Source organism: Hippoglossus hippoglossus, chromosome 4 (assembly GCF_009819705.1).
Source record: "Hippoglossus hippoglossus isolate fHipHip1 chromosome 4, fHipHip1.pri, whole genome shotgun sequence".
Taxonomy (NCBI): Eukaryota; Metazoa; Chordata; class Actinopteri; order Pleuronectiformes; family Pleuronectidae; genus Hippoglossus; species Hippoglossus hippoglossus.
The window spans coordinates 5,031,354-5,054,098 of NC_047154.1; the positions used below are offsets into that span (position 1 = coordinate 5,031,354).

Genomic DNA, 22,745 nt, shown 5'->3' on the forward strand with positions numbered 1-22,745 from the left:
CTAACTACATTTACTTGGACAGCAAAATTCCAAAGTAAACCCAAATAAGAGAGTAGTCTGAAGACACCACCTTGTAAACAGGTTCTTCTGATTACCTAACAAGGTCATACTCGGAAATAAGGAGTAAATCATAAGATATCTGCTAATTCCAGAAATCTCTGTCTGTCTGTGGCCTGTCTCGAGAATCGTTTCTCTTATTGACTTCTCACCCGCCATGTGTCGTGTTAAGGGCTTAAGGAAGTTCAGTTTTGAGTTTGGTGCGATTTGGGCAAGCAATATGTTGAATAACAACAAATGTAGAATAAAAGGGCGACCAGCGCTCTGTAGTCGGGAACAGGAAGTGGGGTTCTGAGTCGAGCTTCACTGAACTTTGAATAAACAGGTGAAGAGCTCTTTGTGCAGCAGCGGTGGTGCAGCATCAGGGCTCTGTGGACTGAGTCCTGCAGCAGGTCTGTTCTTGCTGTAGCTTAATAACTGCAGGTCACATTTACAGTTTCAGAGTGAAAGCTGCAACCAGCATCTACCCAGGCCAATCAAACAGCCCATTGCCAACATGCAGGTTTAGATCAGCCACTGCACTAGTCAAAATAATGTCCTAATCAGAATAAGGTCAATATTCTGAATATTTCTGTCCATGTAAATGTAGTCGTAGAGAGCAGCTTAGATACCTTTCAAAGTCCAATGGGTCACCACAAAGTGCAGTATTTATTTATTGTTGCATCTAAGGCGTGAATCTGCTCTCTATGGAGTCATTCACAATGCAGAAATGCATGTGTTTAAATGTGATGTCAAAGGAGCGCAGCGGCTGAGGCAGATTTAATCTGTAATTTCCATCAGTAACTACAGAGTCGTCAGGCTGTCTGGACTCCTCACGCTCCTCTGTTGATTTCTACATCTGATAATATATTCGATGTGGGTCACAATCAGCCTGCATTCTATTCTCAGACTGGTAAAGACTTAGATAAGAAATGTTCCTGGTATAAACAGTAACATAGTAAATTGGAAATGCAACAAAAGCCTATATTCTCCTCTCAGTCATTGTCTGTAAACTGTGCATTTAAAACAATTTTGTTGATTTAAGACTCTTTCAATGACCAACCAAGATAAAAGCATAACCACTGATCATGTTTATCACCTCACTTCACTGCTGAGTGACTCAACCAAGAAATATTTACGACTCCACTCTATCACTGCCGTTTTCGTCTTTGATACCGGCCCAAAAAATCATTGCAGCCAATCAGATACGATGCCTTAAAGTTATACAAGCTGGCAACCATTAGTTCAAATGATGCAGTCTCATTAATGGATTGGTTTGTTTTTTAGTTTTTTATAAAGACTGCCTTTTAACAATACTTGCTGGCCCTCCTGTTCTAACAGGCCCCTCTCGAACACAGTCTTCGTTGTGTTAAAGCTCACCTGAAGCTTGAGTTAGTCAAATCAAGCAAAAGAAATGGAAATGGATCTTTTTAGTGTGACACTCTCTGTATGTATTTCCATGGGCAGTGTTTTTGAGTTGAGCAGTGCTGGAGAAATACACACAGAAGGACTTTAATCCACTGGTTTTGTCTGTGTAATGAGCTAAAGTAGAATTGTTCCATGCACAGAACAGGGACTAGATATTTTACTTACATTGAATTCACATTAGGAAGAGAAAGCTTAGAGGTATAATATGTAACTTTTCCTCATTACTCTGTCTAACAATGACGAGACTTATGTTATATGTTTTGTTTCGATGAATACTTACATTGTCCCAGAGGTTTCAAGCAAGGAGACCGGTATTGGTCCTTCTCTATTTTTCCCCTGTCATTGGCGTCATATACCCTTTCCACATAAGTCAGCATTGTGATTGTCTGCCAGAACAGTCAAAATGTACTTGTCTTTGCTGTTTTATTCAGAGTTTTCACCAGACTTTGGTCCATTTAAAGAGAATTGAGCCTCTGAGAATAATGAATAATGAGCAATGAAAGAAAGGACTGAAGTAAGAGCAATGGTGGTGCAGACGATTCATATGCTTTATCACAATGTCACCAAACTCAGTGTTTGTTTGATTGAGAGATCCCTTGTGGCAGAAATTGACAAACTGTGCGTCCAGGATAAAGAGGACTGATTACAGCAACCAAAACCTGCAAAAACTGTCCAAGTTTTTATATGAACACCTGTTTTATATCTTCAGATCTTGGTTGACGTTTCCATTTACAAAGTATGAACCGGCAGCAGAAATAAAGCCCATTACAGAGATATCAAGACGTGTCACTAACAGACAGAGTGGAGGAGGTTCTGTTGTCAGTGTCCCTCACCTTTAACATCATCCTCTCCTTTCAACATCACATTGAGCTTTATCTAATATTATTGCAACTGTCTAATACAACATTATTCTAGTCTTAGACATGTTGCCTGCTGCAACTCAAACAGTCTATGAATAATTCTCTTGTGTTTGGTAGATGCAATAAATCAGCAGCATTTAATGTTAACTGTTTCTCCTCTGACAGCAGCGGTCCTTCATATCCTCAATACACAAAGCACGGTGCCATCTCTATGGTAACTGTGGGTAAATTATGAAATTGCGTTCGAGTTTAACCGTGTGCTTACAGCACTGTCACTTCTCCTGCAACGTGACGCCGCCTCACAGGGCTTCCTGATTAACACTGCAGCATTTAACTGCTCTACCTTCAACATAAATCACATGCTGAGCTCGGTGTGGTGAAGTTAACGTTTATACGTTACTCATCACCCTGCGACTTGTCCATCCTTTGTACGGCCTCAATAATAAACTCAGTCACCTCACATCCCTCTGAGCTGTTTACATGAACCTTGCAATTCTTTTATTGTTGAGCCACATTTCCTGGTTTTTATGCGTCACTCACGTTGAGCCAGTTACCTTTATCGCTCATCTTTCCTTTTTTACTTATCCTAACGAGGTGAAATGGAGGTGGGAGTGAACGGTGTGAGGTGGTGGATGGCAGGTGATGATTCCTCAGCAGCTCAGTGCCTCTGCCGACACTGTCCCCTAATGGAGAAACTCCTCTGTCGTTATTGAACTGTGAACAGTATTGATCTCACTGGGAGAAGGGATAAATAGGTTTAGTCCAGGATACACACGTCCATGTTATATGGCCGAGTAAGTTTATCATCATATGCAGGATGCCTATTAATATTTGGCAAAGGCACTGCCGAGGAAATTTTGCCTTTAATGTAACCATCATTACTATCACTGCACTCAGTGTTCATTGTTCCTTATTCTCAGGTCTCCTCCTCTTAAAGGTCCAGTGTGTAAGATTTAGGTGAAAGGGATCTATTGGCACAAATTGAATATAAAATAATCCTAGTGATGTTTTCACTAGTGTGTTTCAATTGTACAAATTGTTATTTTCTTTACCCTAGAATGGGCCCTTTATATTTAAATAATTAATATTTACATTAGGAGCGGGTCCTCTCTGCTTGGCCCGCCATATTTTATTTACAGTAGCCCAGACTGGACAAACTAAATACCTTTTGAGTTTTTATGATAACTGAAGTCTACAGGTTCTCTTTGATGTGTGGAAGGGGAGGGTGAGGTGAGGGGTATTCAGCTGCAACATGCAACTTCACCACTAGATGCCACTAAATTCTACACACTGAACCTTTAACCTAAAGTTTGAATAAGCATGCACTAGATATATTTACATGCTTATTTATATTCAGTATTTATTCACACACTGTGATAGAAAATTATTTGAAGACACAACGTTTATAAAAGTTGAGGAAATTCAACACATAACCAACAGAGTTTTAAAAAGGGAACACTTATAAAACAAGAATATTTGACAGCACAAGTACCCTGTGTTTCCTTCAGAGAATAAGTGCTAGGTTTGTGAATTTAAAAATATATTTGAACACCATTCATGATGAACACTTTGTTCTGTGTTTTTTAATTGGCAAGTTTAATTAGAGATGGACGGGTCTCATTGATTTGTGGTGGGTGTCAGGGCCAATGGGAGAGTCCTCTGCCCTCTATCGGAGAACAATTTTCAGCTTGGTCACTGTACATTATCACCACTGCAGCTCTGCAGCCGGAGAGAGGGAAGAGGGTGTTTGAGCCAGATCATGTGCTGGCTTCAGTCATGTTAATAAGAGAGAGACAGAAAGTAAAACAAATCACACTAGAAAAGGCACCGCTCCATGATGGTTTTATTGAATTAGGTTTTAAATTCATCTTTAATTTGTTTGCCATGCTGATTCAATCTAGATCTTTTCCATGCAAACCTATATGGTTTTGTTTATGTCGTCTAAAGTGAGATTGACACTGTGATTGTCGATCTGTTGTGTTGTGGTGGAGCAGTTAAAGCTACACTTGACGAGTCAGCATGTTTTCACTACAAGTCATAAAATATACAGTGGCTTCAACAGAGAACAGTGCGGTTTTCCCCAAACTGAGTCCCATTAGACTCACTCAGAAATGTCCTCATGCCGCCTGTGTTCAGGCATATTTCTGTTCCTGTGCTTTACTTTGAAGAATAACGATAATTGACAGGACAATGCTTTGTGCAGCTTTAATCCACGGAGCTATTGTTTAAACAGCTATTACATGCTTTATAAATCCATGTTGGTATGACCCTATAACATGAAACAAATGTGGCTTTCTTTCAAAATACCTCTACTGATAATGAGTCTATTCATTGTTCAGGAGACACACACACACACATGCAGGTATCAGAGGAGTAAAATATTCAGGGCGGCAGCTCCTCATTTGGTTTGGTAATGTCGGCTGCTGAGATAAAGCCTCCACATCCCAGATGGGAAACGATCCAAACGGGAACATCAAGTACTGTACATGTGACGCTCCTCCATATGAAACCATGACATGATGACATGCTTACAAATAAAGTTATTATAGTATTATTATTGTATAAAATGGGAAAACACATATGCTTACACACACACACACATTAACTGCTGCATGTAACAGTTAGCACCAGCCAGCGTCCCATTGTAAGACGAGTGTTTGAAAGCCACAGTGGGGCTGTTTCCAGACTAACTTAGCATACAATATGTAGGCCACAGTTCTTCTATGCCCTCTTCTTAGACATGCACAGCAGTGCCAGAGACTGCAGCCAGCATCCATTCTCAGTTTATTACAACACCAACAATAGAGGAGTGGATTCCCTGTTGAGCTGAATAATTTGGACATGTTGTCAGAGGAGGATTTTAGGATATTTAGTTCCAGCAACAACTACTGCCACCATGTCCAAAATCCGCTGGAATACACTGGTTAGAAATAAATATATTAGGAGTAATGCTTTTAATTGCATCTCTCTGGTGATTTATACAGTATTTTCTTGTCGACTCACATTTTAAATCTTTTGGATGTTAGAATCGCTGACGTCTGATCTGCAAAATATATTGAGATAGGATGTAGCACCATCTAGTGTTAGTAAAGTTGTATTACGATCCTTGCATTCAAATATTTTGTCTTTGAGAACAAGAAATCACTCAGTAGAGCTCATACCTTCACCAAGGCCCAACAGTCCCCTGAAATTCAAGCAATCTGCACTAAATTGTACACACTCACAGATATCAGTCCTCTAAATATGATTTATTTCCCTTTAGGCGCATACGGCATCAACGATCTGTCTCCAGGCCTGTTCTGGGCTACATGTTGGGCTCCTGCCCATCTCTTTCAGCTCGGCCGTCACAGTTCTCCGCCAAGTTTCAGGCCGACCTTGTTCGAGTTTTCTTTGGGCGTTTTTTAGTATGTGGTTCAAGAGTCAGGGTCCAACCTCTAAATGATCTGGCATCGCCAGTGTTGGGCTGCTGGTCTAAATGTGCCTGATTTTTAAAGTGAAAAGAAGTCCTGGATTTGCTCCTTGATCTGGATCTGCATCAAAATTGAATGGGTTCTTCCCTTACGGATACCACATCCTTTTAACCAAGTTCCATGAAAATCCGTACAGTAGTTTTTGTGTAATCTTCCTTACAAACAAACATATAAATCAGCCAACAAAACAAATGGACATCGGTGAAAAATTAACCTCTTTAGTGGAGGTAATCAGACATGAACCCACCACTGTTGTTTTTGTTGTTGTTATATACAAACTGATGAATTCAGGTGAATGTGACTGATCAATTCCAAATGTTTCCAAAGCTTCCTTAATGTTCTCCAGTGATCGAAATCAAACTGGACAAATCGCAGGAGCCGCAGACGACTGAAGGAGGCTGCTCCTGTTAATCCTCCGAATCTCCCCTGGAAAAAGACAACATCATCTACACCACATGCTTTGTTATGTTGCTTCCTATTGGTTAACCTGCAGTTGACTTTGCACGTTGAGAATCTGGCGTCCTCACCCGACAATTTGTCCTGAGTTTGAACTAGCAATATGTGAATTAGATTCTAAAGTAGCGTCACCTACTTTGTTGATGAAACTGCCAAAACAGTCTTTCAACTTGCAAAACAAAAATAGTGAAAAAAAGAGACTTGTGGAAAAGAAGAAGTTGCATTTTGTGTGTATACAATTTTTTTTAAGTAGAAATGCAAGTTTCCCCACTTTCTTTTTTTCTATTTTTGTATATTCAGGGAAATCTCTCTGGAAAAGTTCTTTTTTTTTAAAGATACAAACAAACACAGCTCTGAATTAAGGAGCCGGAAAGATCAGGTGGTTGTAGATGTATTCTTCTGGATGTCACTGTTGTTATAGGCAAAGATGGAGGTCCTCTTCACAAACACCAAACCGTTACCCTTAACCCTCTTGACTGAATGCCGACACTTGACCATGTGAAGGCGCTTTACCTAAACGTAACCATTTTGAATCTTGCGGCTCAGGCCAGCCTTGCAGTTTGGTGGACCAATCACAGCACCCGTAACCTCAGTGTGATCCATAGGTAACGATGCGTTACTTGGCCAAAACGAACACTGACATCTTGAGTATCTAATGCATGCCTAGTTTTTGAGCATAGGTACTGTCTACCAATGTAAACAGGTTTGAATATGTAACATTACACCAGTGACTTAATGCACTCTGATAGTCCAAGTCTTTTTGTTTGGATTTGTATACTTGACTTCTGAAAATATTTTTTGTCGTGTGTGCGTGTGTGTGTGTAAACGTGCATTCTGTATAGGCAACGTTAGAATGCAGATATATATAGAGGGCCACTGCCAAGTCGTCACATTGCGGCACCGTGTACATAGGTCACCGTTTGTTTGCAGGACGTCATAGACTCCCCCACTCACAGCAGTCGTGTGATATCTTGGTGGTAGTGATGATGATCGTGTGCACGTGTCGCTGAGCGGCGGAGAATCCGAGGCGCCGCCTTGTGTCACGGAGGAACAGAAAGTCCTCTGCGTGCTGATCTGTAGACTTAAATCAGGTTCTGGGATCAGACCTTTAACATTGTAAACCAGTTATATTCCTGTCAAAAAAAAAGACTAATTTGCACATGTAGATCATTCAGGTTCATTTGAAGTTTGTAAATGTACAGTCACTTAATTTAAAAGACCTGACTGATTGTCATAGAAACTGTCACTTGATGTCCCCCACTGAGATGACGATTTCTTTGCTGCTTGAGTTGTAACTGACTACTGATCCCTTGTTGGCATTATGCAATGTTGTTGTCTTCTTTTTTGATTATTACCAGAGCCTGGTATCGTAACGTACTGGTGGTGAAGTCGGCCGGCGTTGAGAACACTACTTTGACTCGTCTTTGAAGTGAGATCTTACTGCACTTTTTCACAACATGTTTTAGAATTAGAGTGAAAAAAAAAGTCTTTATCTCCAGAACATTTGAGGTGCTGTGTGTTAGAGTAGAGTAAATCAGTTGTGAATTGTTCACACATGTTCATAAAAGGGGAGCACTGTTTTTTCTCTAACCCTCATAATGAGCCAAATATTAATGATAATAATAAAAAGAGGCTGGGATTTCACAGCAGACCATGACTGGAACACACTGCTGGGTGAGGTTGGGAAGGATCAAAGGTTGCATTTCAATCAGGAGAGACTTCATTTGAAGAATGAACAAAATGTATTGCCGTGCACATTAAGAAATGAAAGTGATGTGATATAAATTAGTCTATTTGGCCCCTTGTGATGTCATCAAGGTTGAAAGGGGGCGTGGTTGCATACTATAGGGAGCCCACCCCCCAGGTTCTAGACACTGGTGACGGTTAATGAGATGAGATGTGATGACGATATGGAGACTAGAGGTGATTCCGAATCACTAGAATGACAGAGGGAGCAGATTAAAAGTTTGACAGCAACGACCTGATTGGCTGATCGAGGTCATGGCTATATCTGATTGGATTACCGTAAACACCAGTCAGCCCATGAGAAGAGGCCGGGAGAGTGAAAGAGAACTGTGAATGAATGAGACACAGAGAAAGTCTTCTTCACTGAGCTTCATTTCCAGTTTCAATCTCTCAACATGAAAAAAGTCTAATAATGTGTGAACCCTTTGTGTTGCTGCCTATTTATTTTATTGCACCAGGAATGTACGGCTCTGATGAGTGACCACACAGCCTTGTGAGGGGAGCACTCTCTCAGAAACCACTCCATGGGTATTTATTTTCAATGTGGACAAATTGATTGATCCGTAGCTGTAGACGTTTGTATGTATGCTTCAACACGAGAGTACAGCTTGTTTCCTGAAGGCCCATTTTAACATTCCCTTTCAAAATGGACCAAGTGATGCAACACGAGTCTCTGCGTGTTGTGTGGGAGGGAGGGAGGGAGGGGGGGGGGGGGGGCTGCATTTGAGGATGGAGACCATGGCCATTCCCTGAGGGTGTGTATGTTCTGTCACAGTCCAGAGACGACTCTCCACTCACTGTACAGAGAACTAGCATGACTCTTCCAAACGATTAATAAAGATGTCTGATTACCAAAGTCCTGCACCAGGCTTTTTTTTCTTCTAACTATCTCCTACCCCTCGAGTACAATTACGAGTAATTAATTGTCATGAATTAAAGTAATATGCAGTCTGATGTATATGTTGGTTACTAACAATGACACAATAATTGTGTCAAACAGGTACTGAACATGTATTTATACATGTTGTAGCATGCATGGCTTCTAGTTTGACGCACCAAGTTTCTGTTGATGACAGTTACCTGCTGTATTGAGCAACCCTGGATTAACCCACACATGTAGGAGTGACATCTATTGCACTTCTGCCCGTCCTGGGACAGATCCCTCACTTGCGGTTCCCGGGAGTTTCAGGGGGGGGGTTTCTTTCTACCCTGCTAAAATGATTTTTTGGGCAGTTTGTCCTCACTCTTGTTGAGGGTTAAGAGCAGAGGATGTCACACCTTGTTAAGCCGATTAATTGAGACTAATTTAGACAAATTGTGATTTGTGAATATGAGTTATAATTGCTAATCAATAGTAGAATTTAACACTACACCCATTCATTGAGGAATAGACACAAAGTAAGAATAATACTGAAATCTTTGAAGTATTATTTTTATACAAGATTTGGACATATGGGAACTGGAGTCTCTACTTGTAACCTGGAAACTGGTCGTGCTCAAAACATTCTGGTTTTCGTCTGGTGTACAGACGTCAGAGTGACAGAAGTATTTATGTTTTCCTCCAGACACTCAGTCAGAGTATTACACCAACTCTAAAAGGAATGTACTGCTTGTTGTAATGGGCAGTGCTGAGCAAACTGTTGCACCATTGTTTTGATGCTGACATTAAATATGTTTGTGTCTCAGTCTAAAAACTGCCTCATTAGTCACCATGAGCAGCCTGCAGTGGGGGAATGTAACTAAGTACAGTTATTCAAGAAATATACTTGATGTACAATCCTGGAATAATGTACTTGAGTGAGTATTATATTTGATGCTACTGGATTCTTCTCCTCCACTTCATTTCTAAGGGAAACCCTCTATTTGTTTAACTCTAGAATCAAGTAGCATCATATAAGAATACTCGATCAAGTACATGTACCTCAAAGTTTTACTTAAAGTGAATTACTTGAGTAAATGTACTTAGTAATATTCCACCACTGCAGGCATATTTAATGGCAGCAGGATTTTCTGAAGTCTCCATCAAAACAATAGAGCACGACAGTCTGCTCAGTAATACTGTCCTTTTAGAGTATGTGTCATCGTATTTGTTGTAGAGTATTTTAGATGTTCTACTTGTACTTGCTTTAATGATCTAAACACGTCCTCTACCAACGCCGACCTGAACCGGGGGTTGTTTCCTGTTCTGTTCCGCCCAGATCCCAGAGATCAACACCACCACGACAACATGAGGAGTCAGTAAAAACATTGCGAAACTGAAACTGGTCCTGTGACATCCTGATTCCCCAGCCCTGTTTTTGTTTGTCTGCTCTCTGCTGTCGTCCAGACGGCAGCTGCTGCCAAACGCTGCCGCTGCTGCTGATGGTGCCAGATCATTTAGAGGCTGGACTCAGCTCCATGCTCAGTCACTGTGCTAAAACAGGGGAGTACACAGACGGCACTGAAAGGCAAAGTAAGACGCTGTGTATCTGACAGTTAAAACCGCCTGTTGAAACTAGTTCTCTGCCAAACCAGCCTGACAGCTAACGGACTTCTCTCTCCTGCCACAGCCAAATAACAATGACCTTAATATGACTGAGACGCTCGACACAATGAGACTTAACACTGACCTTACACTGAGATTTTAATCTGCTCCACACACATGGCGACAAACCCTCTTTTTCACATATGGTGCCACAAGCAATTAAAGGCATGAAAGTGATCCAGTTTTCTAACATCTCCAAACGTGGAAAACCTGCCAGATGCCCGATGAATGCAGATTATAATCCACTTTCATGCTTCACTGATTCTTTTGTGACACGTTTTCTGTTGTGTATCGGTCCCTGCAAAAGGAATCGTCACATTATTCTATTCGCCAATCTCCCACTGGCGTCACTTATTTTGAGTCATTTCAATTGGTAATGTGTCATAAATGATGTACAGTGCAAAGTGGAAAAGTTTCGCGTCTCTGCTTTGAGCTCATGATTCTTTTAAATCATCTCCCAGAGACACGTGGGACCATCTGCATTAATTAGTAAATAAGGACGCTGATAAAAAGTGTTCTTTCAAAAAATAGTTTTATTAAATACTTTTGCTACTTGCTATCATAAATAAAAGAAAATGATAAGTTATGCTCGGATGTAAAAGGGAACGTCCTCAGGAGACCATCTGCTGGGACGGGGTCTCAGGGGTCTCGGGGTGTCAGCCCCTCTGGGACAGCTGAACCAAATCCCACAGCACCAGCTGGGAGAATCAAGCCTAGAATAAATAATGCGGAGACAGGGGCGCCTTTGGCTGAGGACAAAACAACGTGTTGACAGGAACACAAATGGATCCTGTTCCTCATGGCCACAACTTTCCTTCCACTGACGAGGCAGAGTCCGGTCTTCAGGAGGCGTCTGATATCGTGAGAACATGTCGGGTCACTCTCGGTCCAGCTCTTCTTCTTTAAAGTGTCTCTTCAGTTGAAAGTCTGCGCCAGGATTTCATTTCCCTTCAAAAAAAAAAGAGAAACAGAAATACATCAGCCCACAGTTGTAGACAGTTCCTTGGCCATCGCAGCCATTTACCACAAAGTTGTTACTTACACGTTGCTGCCGGGTACGATCCTCTCTCTGTGCTGCTTCATCAAACTGAACTTTCTGAGGAATGCCGGTAATTTCAGCTTTGCTCTCGTGGCGCTCGAGGAAACGCTGGAAAGTAAGAGTTTGTGTGTCAGGATGGATGTGGCACTGCCGAGCTGAGGTGCTAATGAGAAGCTTTGTGGACAAATGCACTGATTCACGTGGATGTGTGAATGACTCGGTATGAGTGGAACTGTTTTCTTTTTGAAATCAGGTTGAAAATTCTTCAAATTCAACACTGATTTTAAAGATATATGGTTACAACACGGTCCCATTACTCTTCTCTCTACAGTGAAGCTAATAATAAGAAAGTAATAGGAAACAATGGGGGGGTGGGGGGTCAAAGGTCACACATTTTCTGTTTGTTGTCTCTGCTCATGTGCAAAATAGTAACAAGAGAGAAGTAACAAAATAACAAGAGGGAAACAGAACCAATGATATCAGCAAACCTGTGTGTGTGTGTGTGTTTACAGTCATACCCACCATTCTGCTTGTAACGAGGGTTCTTGTTTGGCCTCGATCCGCTCCCCCTCAGCTTCCTGTTTCAGCCCGTCCTCTTCCTCCTCCACTTCCTCCTCCACCTCCTCTATCTGCTCCCACAGCCTGCTGTTGACCCACAGAGCTTCCTGCAGGCTGAGGCCGCGGCCTATGCAGGTCACCCGGCGACACAGAGGGCAGGGCACCGTCAGCAGGGCGCTCCTGGTCTGTGACATCGTCTCCAGGCACAGCTCGCAGAAGGTGTGTCTGCAGTGGAGCACCCGGGGGACCCTGTCTGCCCTCGAGTACGGCGAGAGGCACACGCTGCACTCACCGTCCTCGCACAGAACCATGGTCGAGCTGCAGTGGTGGACCAGAAGGTGAAGAGGCTGAATACAAATTAAAAAATCCTGATGAGACTTCCAGTGTTTGGAAACACACTGTGATGATGATGATGATGATGATTCACAAGTTTCTTCCCACTGTTAAATTACAATGTGTTTGAAATTATAATCATGTATAAATGTGCTGTTGGATCAAGTACTTTCACACCAGTAACATTTGAAACAGACTTTTCTTTTAATGTATTTCATTTTTCCTTTTTTTAATCGGAACTAACAATAGAAGAATACAACTTCAAAAGTATTTTACTGTCATTCAAGAGCTCTACACCAGAAGACCAAATGTTGTTGCGTTTCCCACAGTTCAGCCTTTTATAAATAGTAAAAATGAACATAAATAGGTAGAAAATAGAACAATTGCTCACACAACACTGTAAATCTATAGCACATGAAGAAACTGAGTTTATTGTTGTATTGCAACGAGGTTGATTGCAGAAACATGTATATATATATTTATTTAGAATTAATAATGAGGTGACATTTTTAGTATAGACAAAACTGAACTGAAAAGTCCCAAAACCTAAAAATGAATACATGGGTCCCCAGAGTTGACCATCATCCATTATTATCACACAAGGTTGTATATTTTGAATACAGTTGAATAGAAGACAAACCAGAATTCTCATTAACACACATGAGGATAGAAGCTTGGATAGTTTTTATGAATAGAAGTGTACTTACAGTTTAGACTTGGTCCTCAGACAGAGTTAGAGACCTCTCCTTCACACTGAGCTGTTCACTGTGGTGAAGGCAGAGGGAACCGGCTCATCTGTCGCCTGCTGGGAGGGTCTGAGTGTGTTTTGGGGGCGGAACAGAGCGTGTGTGTGGCTGTGTGGCTGTGTGTGTGTGTGTGTGTGTGTGTGTGATTGTGTGTGTGATGCCCCAAACCCCCATGACACAACAGCTGTGGAGGCAGCCTCTCTCTCTTTGTTCAGTGTGTGGTGGCTGGCAGGTGGGGGGACGAAGGGAGGATGAAGACAAACAGTGATGATGCATCCAGTGAACTCTCCTTATTCAAAAAATGTAAACCAAATAAAGAGCATTTTTAGTATCATTATTATATTATTATACTAAAACGTGTCTTCTACATGTCAATAGGTCTAAATAATGGACGATTAAGTTCAACAAGAAAAGGGAGGGCTCGTCCGGGATTTGAACCCGGGACCTCTCGCACCCAAAGCGAGAATCATACCCCTAGACCAACGAGCCATGCTGGTGCCATGTCCTATTAATGATATGAAGGTAGTCATGTGTGTATTACTTCGTCCGTAGTTCTGCTCCTGGTTTCTTTGTCTGGTGGATGACTCCACTCTGAGTATCTTCTGGGTTCCAGAGACAGATAACTAGCTCGTGTGTATGACTGCAGCTGCTGTTAGCTGATGCTAACCTACAGAATCACAGTAAAGCATTATATCCGGTTTATACGGTGTGGAACACGTCAACACGTCGACGGGAAGCTACATTGAAAACACAAGAAACAACGAGTGCAGCAAGTAAACTAGAAAAGTCCTCCCTACACATTTGTAACGTGCACTGTCTCTAATGCCTTTGGTGAAGGCTCCCATTGATTCCCATAAGAAAAATGCCGCTGTTTTTCGCAATTTACGAGCAAACCGTTTGGCGAAAGTCTTAGAATAGACAGGGCACAACCATTCCAGACCGAGCCGCACGTTTTGATATATTTTTTGTGAATGTGCGACAAAAACTGCGGGAGGAGTAGCGGGGCGACATTTATGGCAGTATATGTGCACACATAATAAGAAAATCAGCAGCGGAAGAGGGAGTTTGACATCACAGCTCCAGCTCGAACCGGAAACTGGCGCCATTCATTCACTGAAAGTTCAAAAATAATGGGCTCGTCCGGGATTTGAACCCGGGACCTCTCGCACCCGAAGCGAGAATCATACCCCTAGACCAACGAGCCACGTGTGCAATTCAGCCAACACAACGACTTATAAATAGTCAGTATGACGGCCTAATTCTGTTTGGATGTTATAGAAACTGCGCTAATAGCACCGTTCGGATTCATAAGGAACGCGAGGGAATCGACTGTTATGGAGACAAGCTTCATAAACACATACGTTACCACTGACGCATTGTGTGACTTTAGGACGTAGCCAGGGGTTAATGTTGCACTTTGACTTGAATACTAGATGTTAACACGTCATTTTACAGAGAGAACATCTGGAACTTCAGCACAGAGAACATCTGCAGCGCCCCGGAGTGACGTACGGCGTGCTGACGTCACATACTGGGGGTGGAGTTACCGCCTTACGTCAGGAAATCCATTCAAGTCGGTCAGTTGACGATGTAAACAAAAGTAGCGTGCATACTCAAACTGGTTCGCTTTAGCTTTTAGCATTGGCTAACTATGTTAATGACACTTAATTCACGTGTCTGCTACACTTGACTGAACAGAGCAGTGTGTCTGTGGACAGTTAGCAGCGTCGATGCTGCCTCACAGGTTGCTAGGTTAGTCGGTTTAGCTGTTAGCTAGCTTCAGTGTCCACAGAGTCAGTACACCACTGTGAGGGAGTTAGTAACAAGATGGAGGCTCATTTGGGATCCCTGCAGAATCCAAATCTAAGGTAACGCGAACTGTAGTTAGAGCCTCATTAACTTGACTTAACTCTCCAACTCTCTTAACTTTCCAATTGATCCAACAAACACAACTTAGTTCTGATGTTTTGTTTTTGTATCGCAGCTCTGTCCTGTCGTCGTGTGAGCCAGAGCTGCAGGAGCTGATGCGACAGATCGACATCATGATCAACCAGCAGAAGAAGGGTTGGGAGGCTGAGATCCAGGCCATGAGGCTCCGGCTGAAGGGGGGAGAGGACGAGCTGCTGACTTCCAGGAACCTTATAAAACGGAGGGACCTGGAGGTGAAGTAGAAGATCCTTACTACAGTCACTTAACTGATGCTACTCAGTTTGGTCAGTTAATGTGGATTTTCACACCGATGCTGATGAGTGTAGATCACTAATGCACTCTTATTCTGAACTGGGGGGGGGGTTAACAGTTTCATTAGTTGTGCAAATAAGTATAAGGAGTCACTTGAACTGTTACGTGACATGTATGTTCCTAAATAAAGTTATTATAGGAAAGAGAAATTTCTAAATAAGATATCTTTTTTTGTTTTGCCTTTTCTCCTCCACACAAAAGCTCAATTTATGATCAATATGAGATTGAGAGTATTTTCTCATTCTTCTTAAATTTAGCTCCTGAGAACTAGTCTTCCTCTTATTTAAGATCTTGAAATGCACCTATTTCTTTCTTCCTCCAGTCATCTCTATTTGTCTTAGATAAAAAGATTCTTGGAATACCATTAAAATGAGAAAAACTTGAAATTTGTCTCAGTGACCAAATTCAAGTCTAAAGAAAACTCTTGAGAATCCAGTGGGCACAGTAGAAGAACTCCTGGTCAGGATCATTTATCTAAACTTGTACTGCGTATTTCTCTTAAAGGGGGTTCAGGAGAAACAGATCACAATTCGGTAATCTTCAAATGAGAAGATTTATTTCTCGTGACACCAAGAAAGACAATTGTGAGCAGCATAATTTTCCTCTGGGTTTGTTAATGTTTTATCCATCTTTCTATGGTATCATCACCATCTGCACTCTGATCACAGATCGGATTGCTCCACAAGCAGCTAGAAGATGTCCAGACTGATCGACCAGAGTTAGATGCCAAGTACGAACAACAACTACAGAAAGTTCGTGAAGAGGTGAGACAACTTAATTTATCAGTTACACAATGAACAATCAATCAAAGCTGTCACGATGTCAAATAGTCTGGTTGTAATTCTTCCTCCTTATTTTGCATTATGAACTTTCTTTACCTGCAGTTGGATAAATTAAAGAGAAGTTACCACAAGCTCCAGCGCAAACATGTAAAGGAAACCAGTGGAGGAGTGAAAGAGAAGAACCTTTCAGAGGTGACCCAACTGCATGAAAAGATTGAGGTACAACTGTTCCCTTTACAGCTTTTCTTGACATGATCTCATCTACAAATTGCCTTTTACTGCCATCTACTGGTTGTGCTTAATTATCCCTGCCTCTCCCTGCAGGAATATCGTCAGCGCGCTGCAGAGTGGGAGCAGCAACACGTCCAGTCCCAGAGACAGCTGACAGCACTGGAGGCCCAGAACCGGAGCCTGACTGATGAGCTCACGCGTGCGAATGTAAAAGCAGAACATAAACTTTAACATGAGATGTCGAGTCAGACTATTTGATGCCGAGGCAAAATGTAATCAGGTTAATTTACCACATTCATTTCCAGACTCAGTGGGCATCATGGCAGACGGAGGAAGAGCACAGGGAGTGTGTGGAGGTGAAGAATCTGCGTACTCGGCTGGAGAAGACTCAGAGCAGCCTGCACTCGCAGGAGCTCGAACTGGAGCGACTCCGGCCACTCGAGCTGTGGCTGGGACAGAACCAGAGAGAGCAGCAGGTCAGCACAATGATAGGAACATGTACAAGCAGCAGCAGGTCAGGGGGGTGATGATGTGGCTCTTTCCATGTCATATAAAGAAAAAAAAGAAATAACCAAGGCATTCAGGAACCTATTCAAAGCAATTCCCTGGTAAACATGGTCAGTGTTTTCTGTGAACTTTTCACTTTGTAGAACATTCGATGCATCAGTTTATGTTGGTCCAAGTCCGAAAAGAACATTTCAGGATGCTGCTTCAAAACATGACATAAACAGAATTAATGTTGTAAGTAACCCTGTCAGTTGTTCATGTGAATATTGCACAGATCAGACTACAGCTGAAGGCTCCTAACCTTTATCACAGTTTGAGCCGAAAAACGTTATTGATTATTAACTGGCTGTAACTAATTATTATTAACAACAATTCATTATTTGAGTCATAAAATGTAGCTGTGTATTATATCATAGTATATTTATATAAAATGTGGGAAAACTCATTTCTTTTACAATCTTAGTTTCCTAAGTTACAACTTCAAAATACTTATTTTTCTAACCGGCCGGCAAATATTCACAAATATTAATTTTACTTTCCCATGAGAAAAAGAAAAGCAGCAAATCTTCACATTTGAAAAGTTGGAGCCAGAGATAATATGTCTTTTATGCATGGACATGTAAATTATCATAATAGTTGCACATTAAATGTTAGTCATATAATTAGCTAACAATTGCAGCTCTAGTCTATTGATGATTGAACAATCAACAGAAAGAAAATTTGCTTTTCATAAGTCTGTCATTTCATCATCCTTTAGACAGCCATAGTGCAGTAATATCATTTGATCAGCTAATGGTTCTCCGATGTTCTGCAGGTGTTTTCAGGGGAACGGGAGCCGCTTCATGCCACACTGGACTCCCAGGATACATCTGTGCAAAGAGCCCGTTTTGAACAGCAAAGGCTTCGTAATGAAGCTGCCAGACTCAACCAGCTGCTGCAAGCTAAAGATCAAGTCATTCGGTGGGTGAATCTCCGTCTGTCGATAATGTGTGTTCACTCTGTCACGATGCAGTACGGCAGAAATTACACAAGAGGGCGTACTGTACTGTTGCTGTGTGGATGATGCACTGTGGAGTAGCTGCAGTCGTTTTAGAGTAGTCAGAGAGAAAGTTACAAACAGGTGGAATGAAGTTGTGAGTGTTTCCTGGATGTTCTTGGACTGAACTGAACTGGACAATCATGAATCTGGAGGGATGGAACAGAACTTATGCACTTTTCTCTCCGTAGTTAGTCGTCTTGGTTAGTGGTGGTGGAGGCAAAAGGAGCCAGAGGTTAGAGGAGGCTGAAGGACCAAGCAACATGGGGGGGGTTGTCTAGCTGTAGAATAAATGATGGAGGGTGCTAGCTGTTAATTTAGCTGGTGTGTTCTTGTGTGAACAGCGCTCTGGAGGACTGCTTAACAGCTCAGGGCTGTGCCAGTGTGGAGACCCTAAGACGGGATCTGGAGAGGACTGCAACCAAACTTCACTGTGCTCAGGCCTGTGAGGTTCATCTCAAGGCTGAACTGGCCTGTCTCAAAGAGAGGTGAACACTGGAGTCTTTATACATCCATATTATTAGTAGTATTGTTATTGACATAGAAAATTATATTATATTAACATTCTGTGTTTTCCCCTTCATGTCTTCCTCAGACTGGATAAAGTGAACCGACTGAGTGCTGACCACTCGAAGACAGAACAAGACCTGAGAAGCATAAAAGCAGAACGTGACTCTTCTGTTACTGAGCTGAAAAAGGTGAGAAACCTTCCCTCACTCACTCACACACTGTGTTTTCTGCATCTTACCTTTACCCATCAGCATCATTCCTTACTTATCACCTCTGTGGATCAATTCTGCAGCTGAGAGAAGAGCTTCACACGACCAAGCAGACTCACAGTGGTGAGGTGGACGGGATGAGGAAGGAGGTGTCAAAGCTGACCGGCGAGCTGCACCAGCGCAACCTCACCATCGCCTCACTGAGCGGCTCCGCGGCCAACATCAAGCAGCAGCTCTGTGGCGAGGTGACGCGAGCACAGCAGAAGGCAGCTGAGCTCAAAGTGAGTTAGTAACATGTGTAGCCCTGTGAAATGTTCATATCTGGTTTAATGGACATTATTTAAAATGATGGAACACCTACATAAGGTGTAGGAGACAGTCAAACTGTCAAATTATTATTTTAAACAGATTATTATATAGAGATATTTGTAATGGTTTAATGATACATTATAGAATCAGGCTCTATCACAAACAGGAATGGAAAATTAGCCCTTTTTGAACGTACAGATTTATTTTGTATAATAAATTCCATTGTTATGTTATTAATGAGAAAGAGCCACAATGCTCATGCAATATTTGCCACTTGGTGCGACGAGAGGGAAGTGAGACGTGAGTTGAAAAGTAATGATATGAATAAAAGAAGAGTATCCTCAGTATCACATGTTCTCAGCAAACCACAGACATACACTGACCCTACGTATTGTACATTCACTGACCTCAGCAACTCTGTGACAGCATTTTTTCACTTAAAAGATGTTTGATAAATAGTTTTCATTTCTAAGTTTGAGAGTAGGAGTAAACATGATTTTTACTTGTATCTGCTTCTGAAGGCAAATAATGTACTTTTAACATTATCCAAAACATGGACCCTGTATTTAAGATGTATACAAATACTTTACATTTATTTGACTTAAAAAATAGTGTCTTCTTCAGTTTTCCACAAAATTTTTAATTGCTTTACATGGTTAGATTAGAAACAATTGATATGCAAATTAATTCATTCAAAATGTTGAGATGGTGGATGACACAAGATAAATTCTACCGTTTGTGTATGTGACCTGGAGGCTTTAAAAGAGAAGTCCAGTACTTTTTAACCAGGACCCTATGTTAATGTGGTTGTGTCGCTGAATTGTACTTACAAACATTTTTGGCAGCCGGCAGCGGCTACAATGTAATTGTTAAAGATCTAATTCCTGAGAATAGCATTGTATTTTTTCATCTTTGATGTGTTGAGGAAATCTGTATCATCTGCTCATGGTGTCACTTAAACATGTATCATGTATTTCTTGTTTCTGATTTTCCCAGATGACTCAGACACAGCTGGAGACTGTGCAAACTGAGAACCATCATCTGACGGATCTGCTGCACAGACTGGATTCTCAGTCACCAAAGGTTTGTCTGCTTTGAAATAGTTGTGAACATAGTCATTGCATGGTTTTTACAGACAGCAGCAGACAGAATTGTTCTCTTAATGTGGCTTCAGTGCTTGTGTCTAAAAAAATCTGAATCACCTCTCTCTATCTCTCTCTCTCTCTCCTCAGAGGGGGGACTCCGTGCTTGCATCACTGAAGGAGAGTTACATGTCCTCGCTGAGCAGCCTGGAGCAAGAGAATCAAAAGCTCAGGCAGGCACTCAGTGAGATGCGAGCCCAAGTCGGGGTGTCCATCCAGGGCAATTCTGAAAGTCCCCTGCTCAGCCATGTTGTAACCGACCGAACACGGCCCGCTCAGGACAAGTAGGTGTCTGATACCTCTTCTACACCAATATTAGCGGGTTGTTTTTTTAAACGCAGGTAAACCCGCTAAAAAAAGGCATTGCCGGTACAGAATCTTGCCTCTCTGTTTTTTCCCCTGGTGCATCATGTTCAACATCACAAATGAATTGACAGCTGCAGACTCTCTCGCTGCTCTGTCTTAAGGAACTTCTGTCTTGGTGTCAATCTGCCTATCGGAGCCCCAGCCGATTAAAACCCACGTCTATTGCAGAGCCATTTGACCCAGGAGTGAATGTTTATTGTATCCATTCCCAAAAGGCTACATACACAGACACACAAGCACCACAGATCAACAAACTGATGTACCTGCTTGTGTTATCTGTAGGACTGGAGATACCAGACATCACAATCACCAGGAGGAGACGCAGGCCGCAGCAGCTAAGCCGCAGGAGAACACCACTCGCCATGAAGGAGAGATCCAGAGGCTCTTTGAAGAGCTGCACACGCTTTCGAAGTCACACACAGACCAGCCCTGCAGCCAGGCCCAAGACGATGGGCCTCAGTCATCAGCTTCTTCCTCTTCCTCCTCCAGCAGCAAAAGATTGATCAGGACAAACTCGGTGCCAATGTTAAGTTCAAATGAATCTGCTGAGCGACAGAGCTCCAGCTCCGAAGACTCGCCGAACCTGGTGTCCAGGAAGAAAGTCCCTCCTGCTACCTCTCCACTGGTGAGACTCATTACAAGTCAATCTCTCAATCTACATTTACTGTGCTTCTTAGCAAACGATTCTATAGTTCTGTGTTTTTGCTGCTTCCCAGGAGCCTTCATCAGCTTCACCTGCAGACAGCATGGTCACTCATTTCCTGGAAGAGGAAATGTTACTGACCAACGAGCTGTTCCAGAGACTGGACACTCACATCCAGGGGATGAGAGAGAACAACATTAGAACAGCCTCCAAGTACCTGCCCACTGGCTCAGAGCCTGAATCCCCCCCACACATCTGTACAGAATTGTCAGTGAGGGATGAACAGTCGTGAATCACTATTGTTGGGCGTTTTTATATATGTCGCACAGATCTGTATTTTTTTTTACATGTATTTGTACATATAAATTCAGCATGGCAGCTTGGAGCGGTGACTTCACTCTAGTGTTTTTTCAAGATGCTGCTGAGACCTGGTTCACATAGACCCTGTTCAGACCTGGTATTAACATCCGTCCTGAGTCATCCGATCATGGTCAGACCTAAGTTGAGATCTAAACACACCATACTCAGAGTCCTGAGATCCATTAGGAGGTGCTCTGGGACGCTTTGAGAACATCAAGGCGTCCTGGGCCACATGTGATGGACCAACAACTCAGCTGACGTCCCCAGACCCACTACTGTTTAACCTTATTTTGACTCTTCTCACTGTCCATTAGCACTGACCAACACATAATGACTGATACTTTACCTTAATTGGTAACATTTTTCTTCATAACCGCACGAGATTCATTCATTCAGCTCCTCCTGACTCCATTCACTCTCTCTTTATCGCTCTCTCTCGCTTGTGCCAACACACACACACACACACACACACACACACACACACACACACACACACACACACACACACATTGCCATTAGACACATCTGTAAACTCAGATTAGGTAAAAACAACACATTTTGTTTTCAAGAACAAAAATGACATACATGATTATATGCATATAGAGCGAGGAAGTGAGATTTGATCACAAGTGGTCACAGGAGATGCACTCAGGACGTAATACCAGGTGTGAACACACAAATTTAACGTTGTCCCCTTGTGATCAGATCTCTCAGGATCTCTAAATACCAGGTCTGAACGAGGCCAGCATTCCAAATGACAGATTTATTGCAATGTGTTTGTATTGTGTTGCTGATCAGCTCAGATCTTCTAATGGTAATTTATTTATCCTATGACCAATCACACCACTTTATACAATCTGTTGAAACAGTCTTGACAGGAAGAGGAAACATGGACCATGTAAATATGAGCATTTGTTTATGAGTAACAATTAAATATTAACTCTCATCAAAATACTCTTCTACTCAATGTGTCAAATAGCTTAGTTCTGGTCAGTTTGTAATCCTGTGTAAAAGGACAAGAAAATGTTGAAAAGTGAAAGAAGAAAGGAAAAAGAGATTTGGAGTCTCTTTTCCCGCTTTTGTGGTCACGGACACAAACTGTGGGTCCTGATGGCCGACAACAGGAGCTCATCTGCAAACTGATGAAGATGTCAGGGCCTGATCAGGGTCAGGGCTAACGTGTACCGACTGCTACTATGAATTGATCCAAATT

The 22,745-nt window shown here is 42.1% G+C and overlaps 3 protein-coding genes and 2 non-coding genes across 7 annotated transcripts in view; 2 read left to right on the forward strand and 3 right to left on the reverse strand.

The window, feature by feature from the left end:
• The window catches only part of rab6ba (RAB6B, member RAS oncogene family a), a 50,384-nt gene extending 41,532 nt beyond the window's left edge, over positions 1-8,852 (forward strand). For both annotated transcript variants that reach the window (XM_034582890.1, XM_034582891.1), the window contains exon 8: positions 6,141-8,852. In XM_034582890.1, coding sequence (XP_034438781.1) covers positions 6,141-6,205 — 65 coding nt within the window. In that variant the 3' untranslated portion in view covers positions 6,206-8,852. The remainder of the gene's footprint in view (positions 1-6,140) is intronic.
• A 2,183-nt stretch (positions 8,853-11,035) lies between these two features.
• Positions 11,036-13,260, reverse strand: im:7152348 (uncharacterized protein LOC559250 homolog). 2 transcript variants are annotated; one of them, XM_034582892.1, is made up of 4 exons: positions 13,158-13,260; positions 12,082-12,557; positions 11,563-11,667; positions 11,036-11,468 (listed from the first exon to the last, which is right to left on the reverse strand). In XM_034582892.1, the coding sequence occupies exons 2-4, from the start codon at positions 12,426-12,428 to the stop codon at positions 11,423-11,425; spliced, it is 498 nt and encodes a 165-aa protein (XP_034438783.1). In that variant the 5' UTR covers positions 12,429-12,557; positions 13,158-13,260; the 3' UTR covers positions 11,036-11,422. The 2 variants fall into 2 exon arrangements, with proteins under 2 accessions (XP_034438783.1, XP_034438784.1); XM_034582893.1 differs by having other exon boundaries at positions 12,082-12,464; positions 13,158-13,250.
• Positions 13,261-13,613: 353 nt separating this feature from the next.
• Positions 13,614-13,685, reverse strand: trnap-ugg. Its single transcript has one exon. It is a non-coding gene; the product is annotated as a tRNA-Pro (tRNA).
• A 643-nt stretch (positions 13,686-14,328) lies between these two features.
• On the reverse strand, positions 14,329-14,400 carry trnap-cgg. Its single transcript has one exon. It is a non-coding gene; the product is annotated as a tRNA-Pro (tRNA).
• Positions 14,401-14,728: 328 nt separating this feature from the next.
• cep63 (centrosomal protein 63) lies at positions 14,729-22,009 on the forward strand. Its single transcript, XM_034582888.1, has 14 exons — positions 14,729-15,064; positions 15,181-15,358; positions 16,106-16,201; positions 16,322-16,438; positions 16,544-16,657; positions 16,756-16,926; positions 17,772-17,917; positions 18,338-18,481; positions 18,589-18,691; positions 18,796-18,993; positions 20,018-20,104; positions 20,254-20,447; positions 20,812-21,154; positions 21,246-22,009. The coding sequence occupies exons 1-14, from the start codon at positions 15,024-15,026 to the stop codon at positions 21,462-21,464; spliced, it is 2,151 nt and encodes a 716-aa protein (XP_034438779.1). The 5' UTR covers positions 14,729-15,023; the 3' UTR covers positions 21,465-22,009.
• The last annotated feature ends 736 nt before the right edge of the window (positions 22,010-22,745 follow it).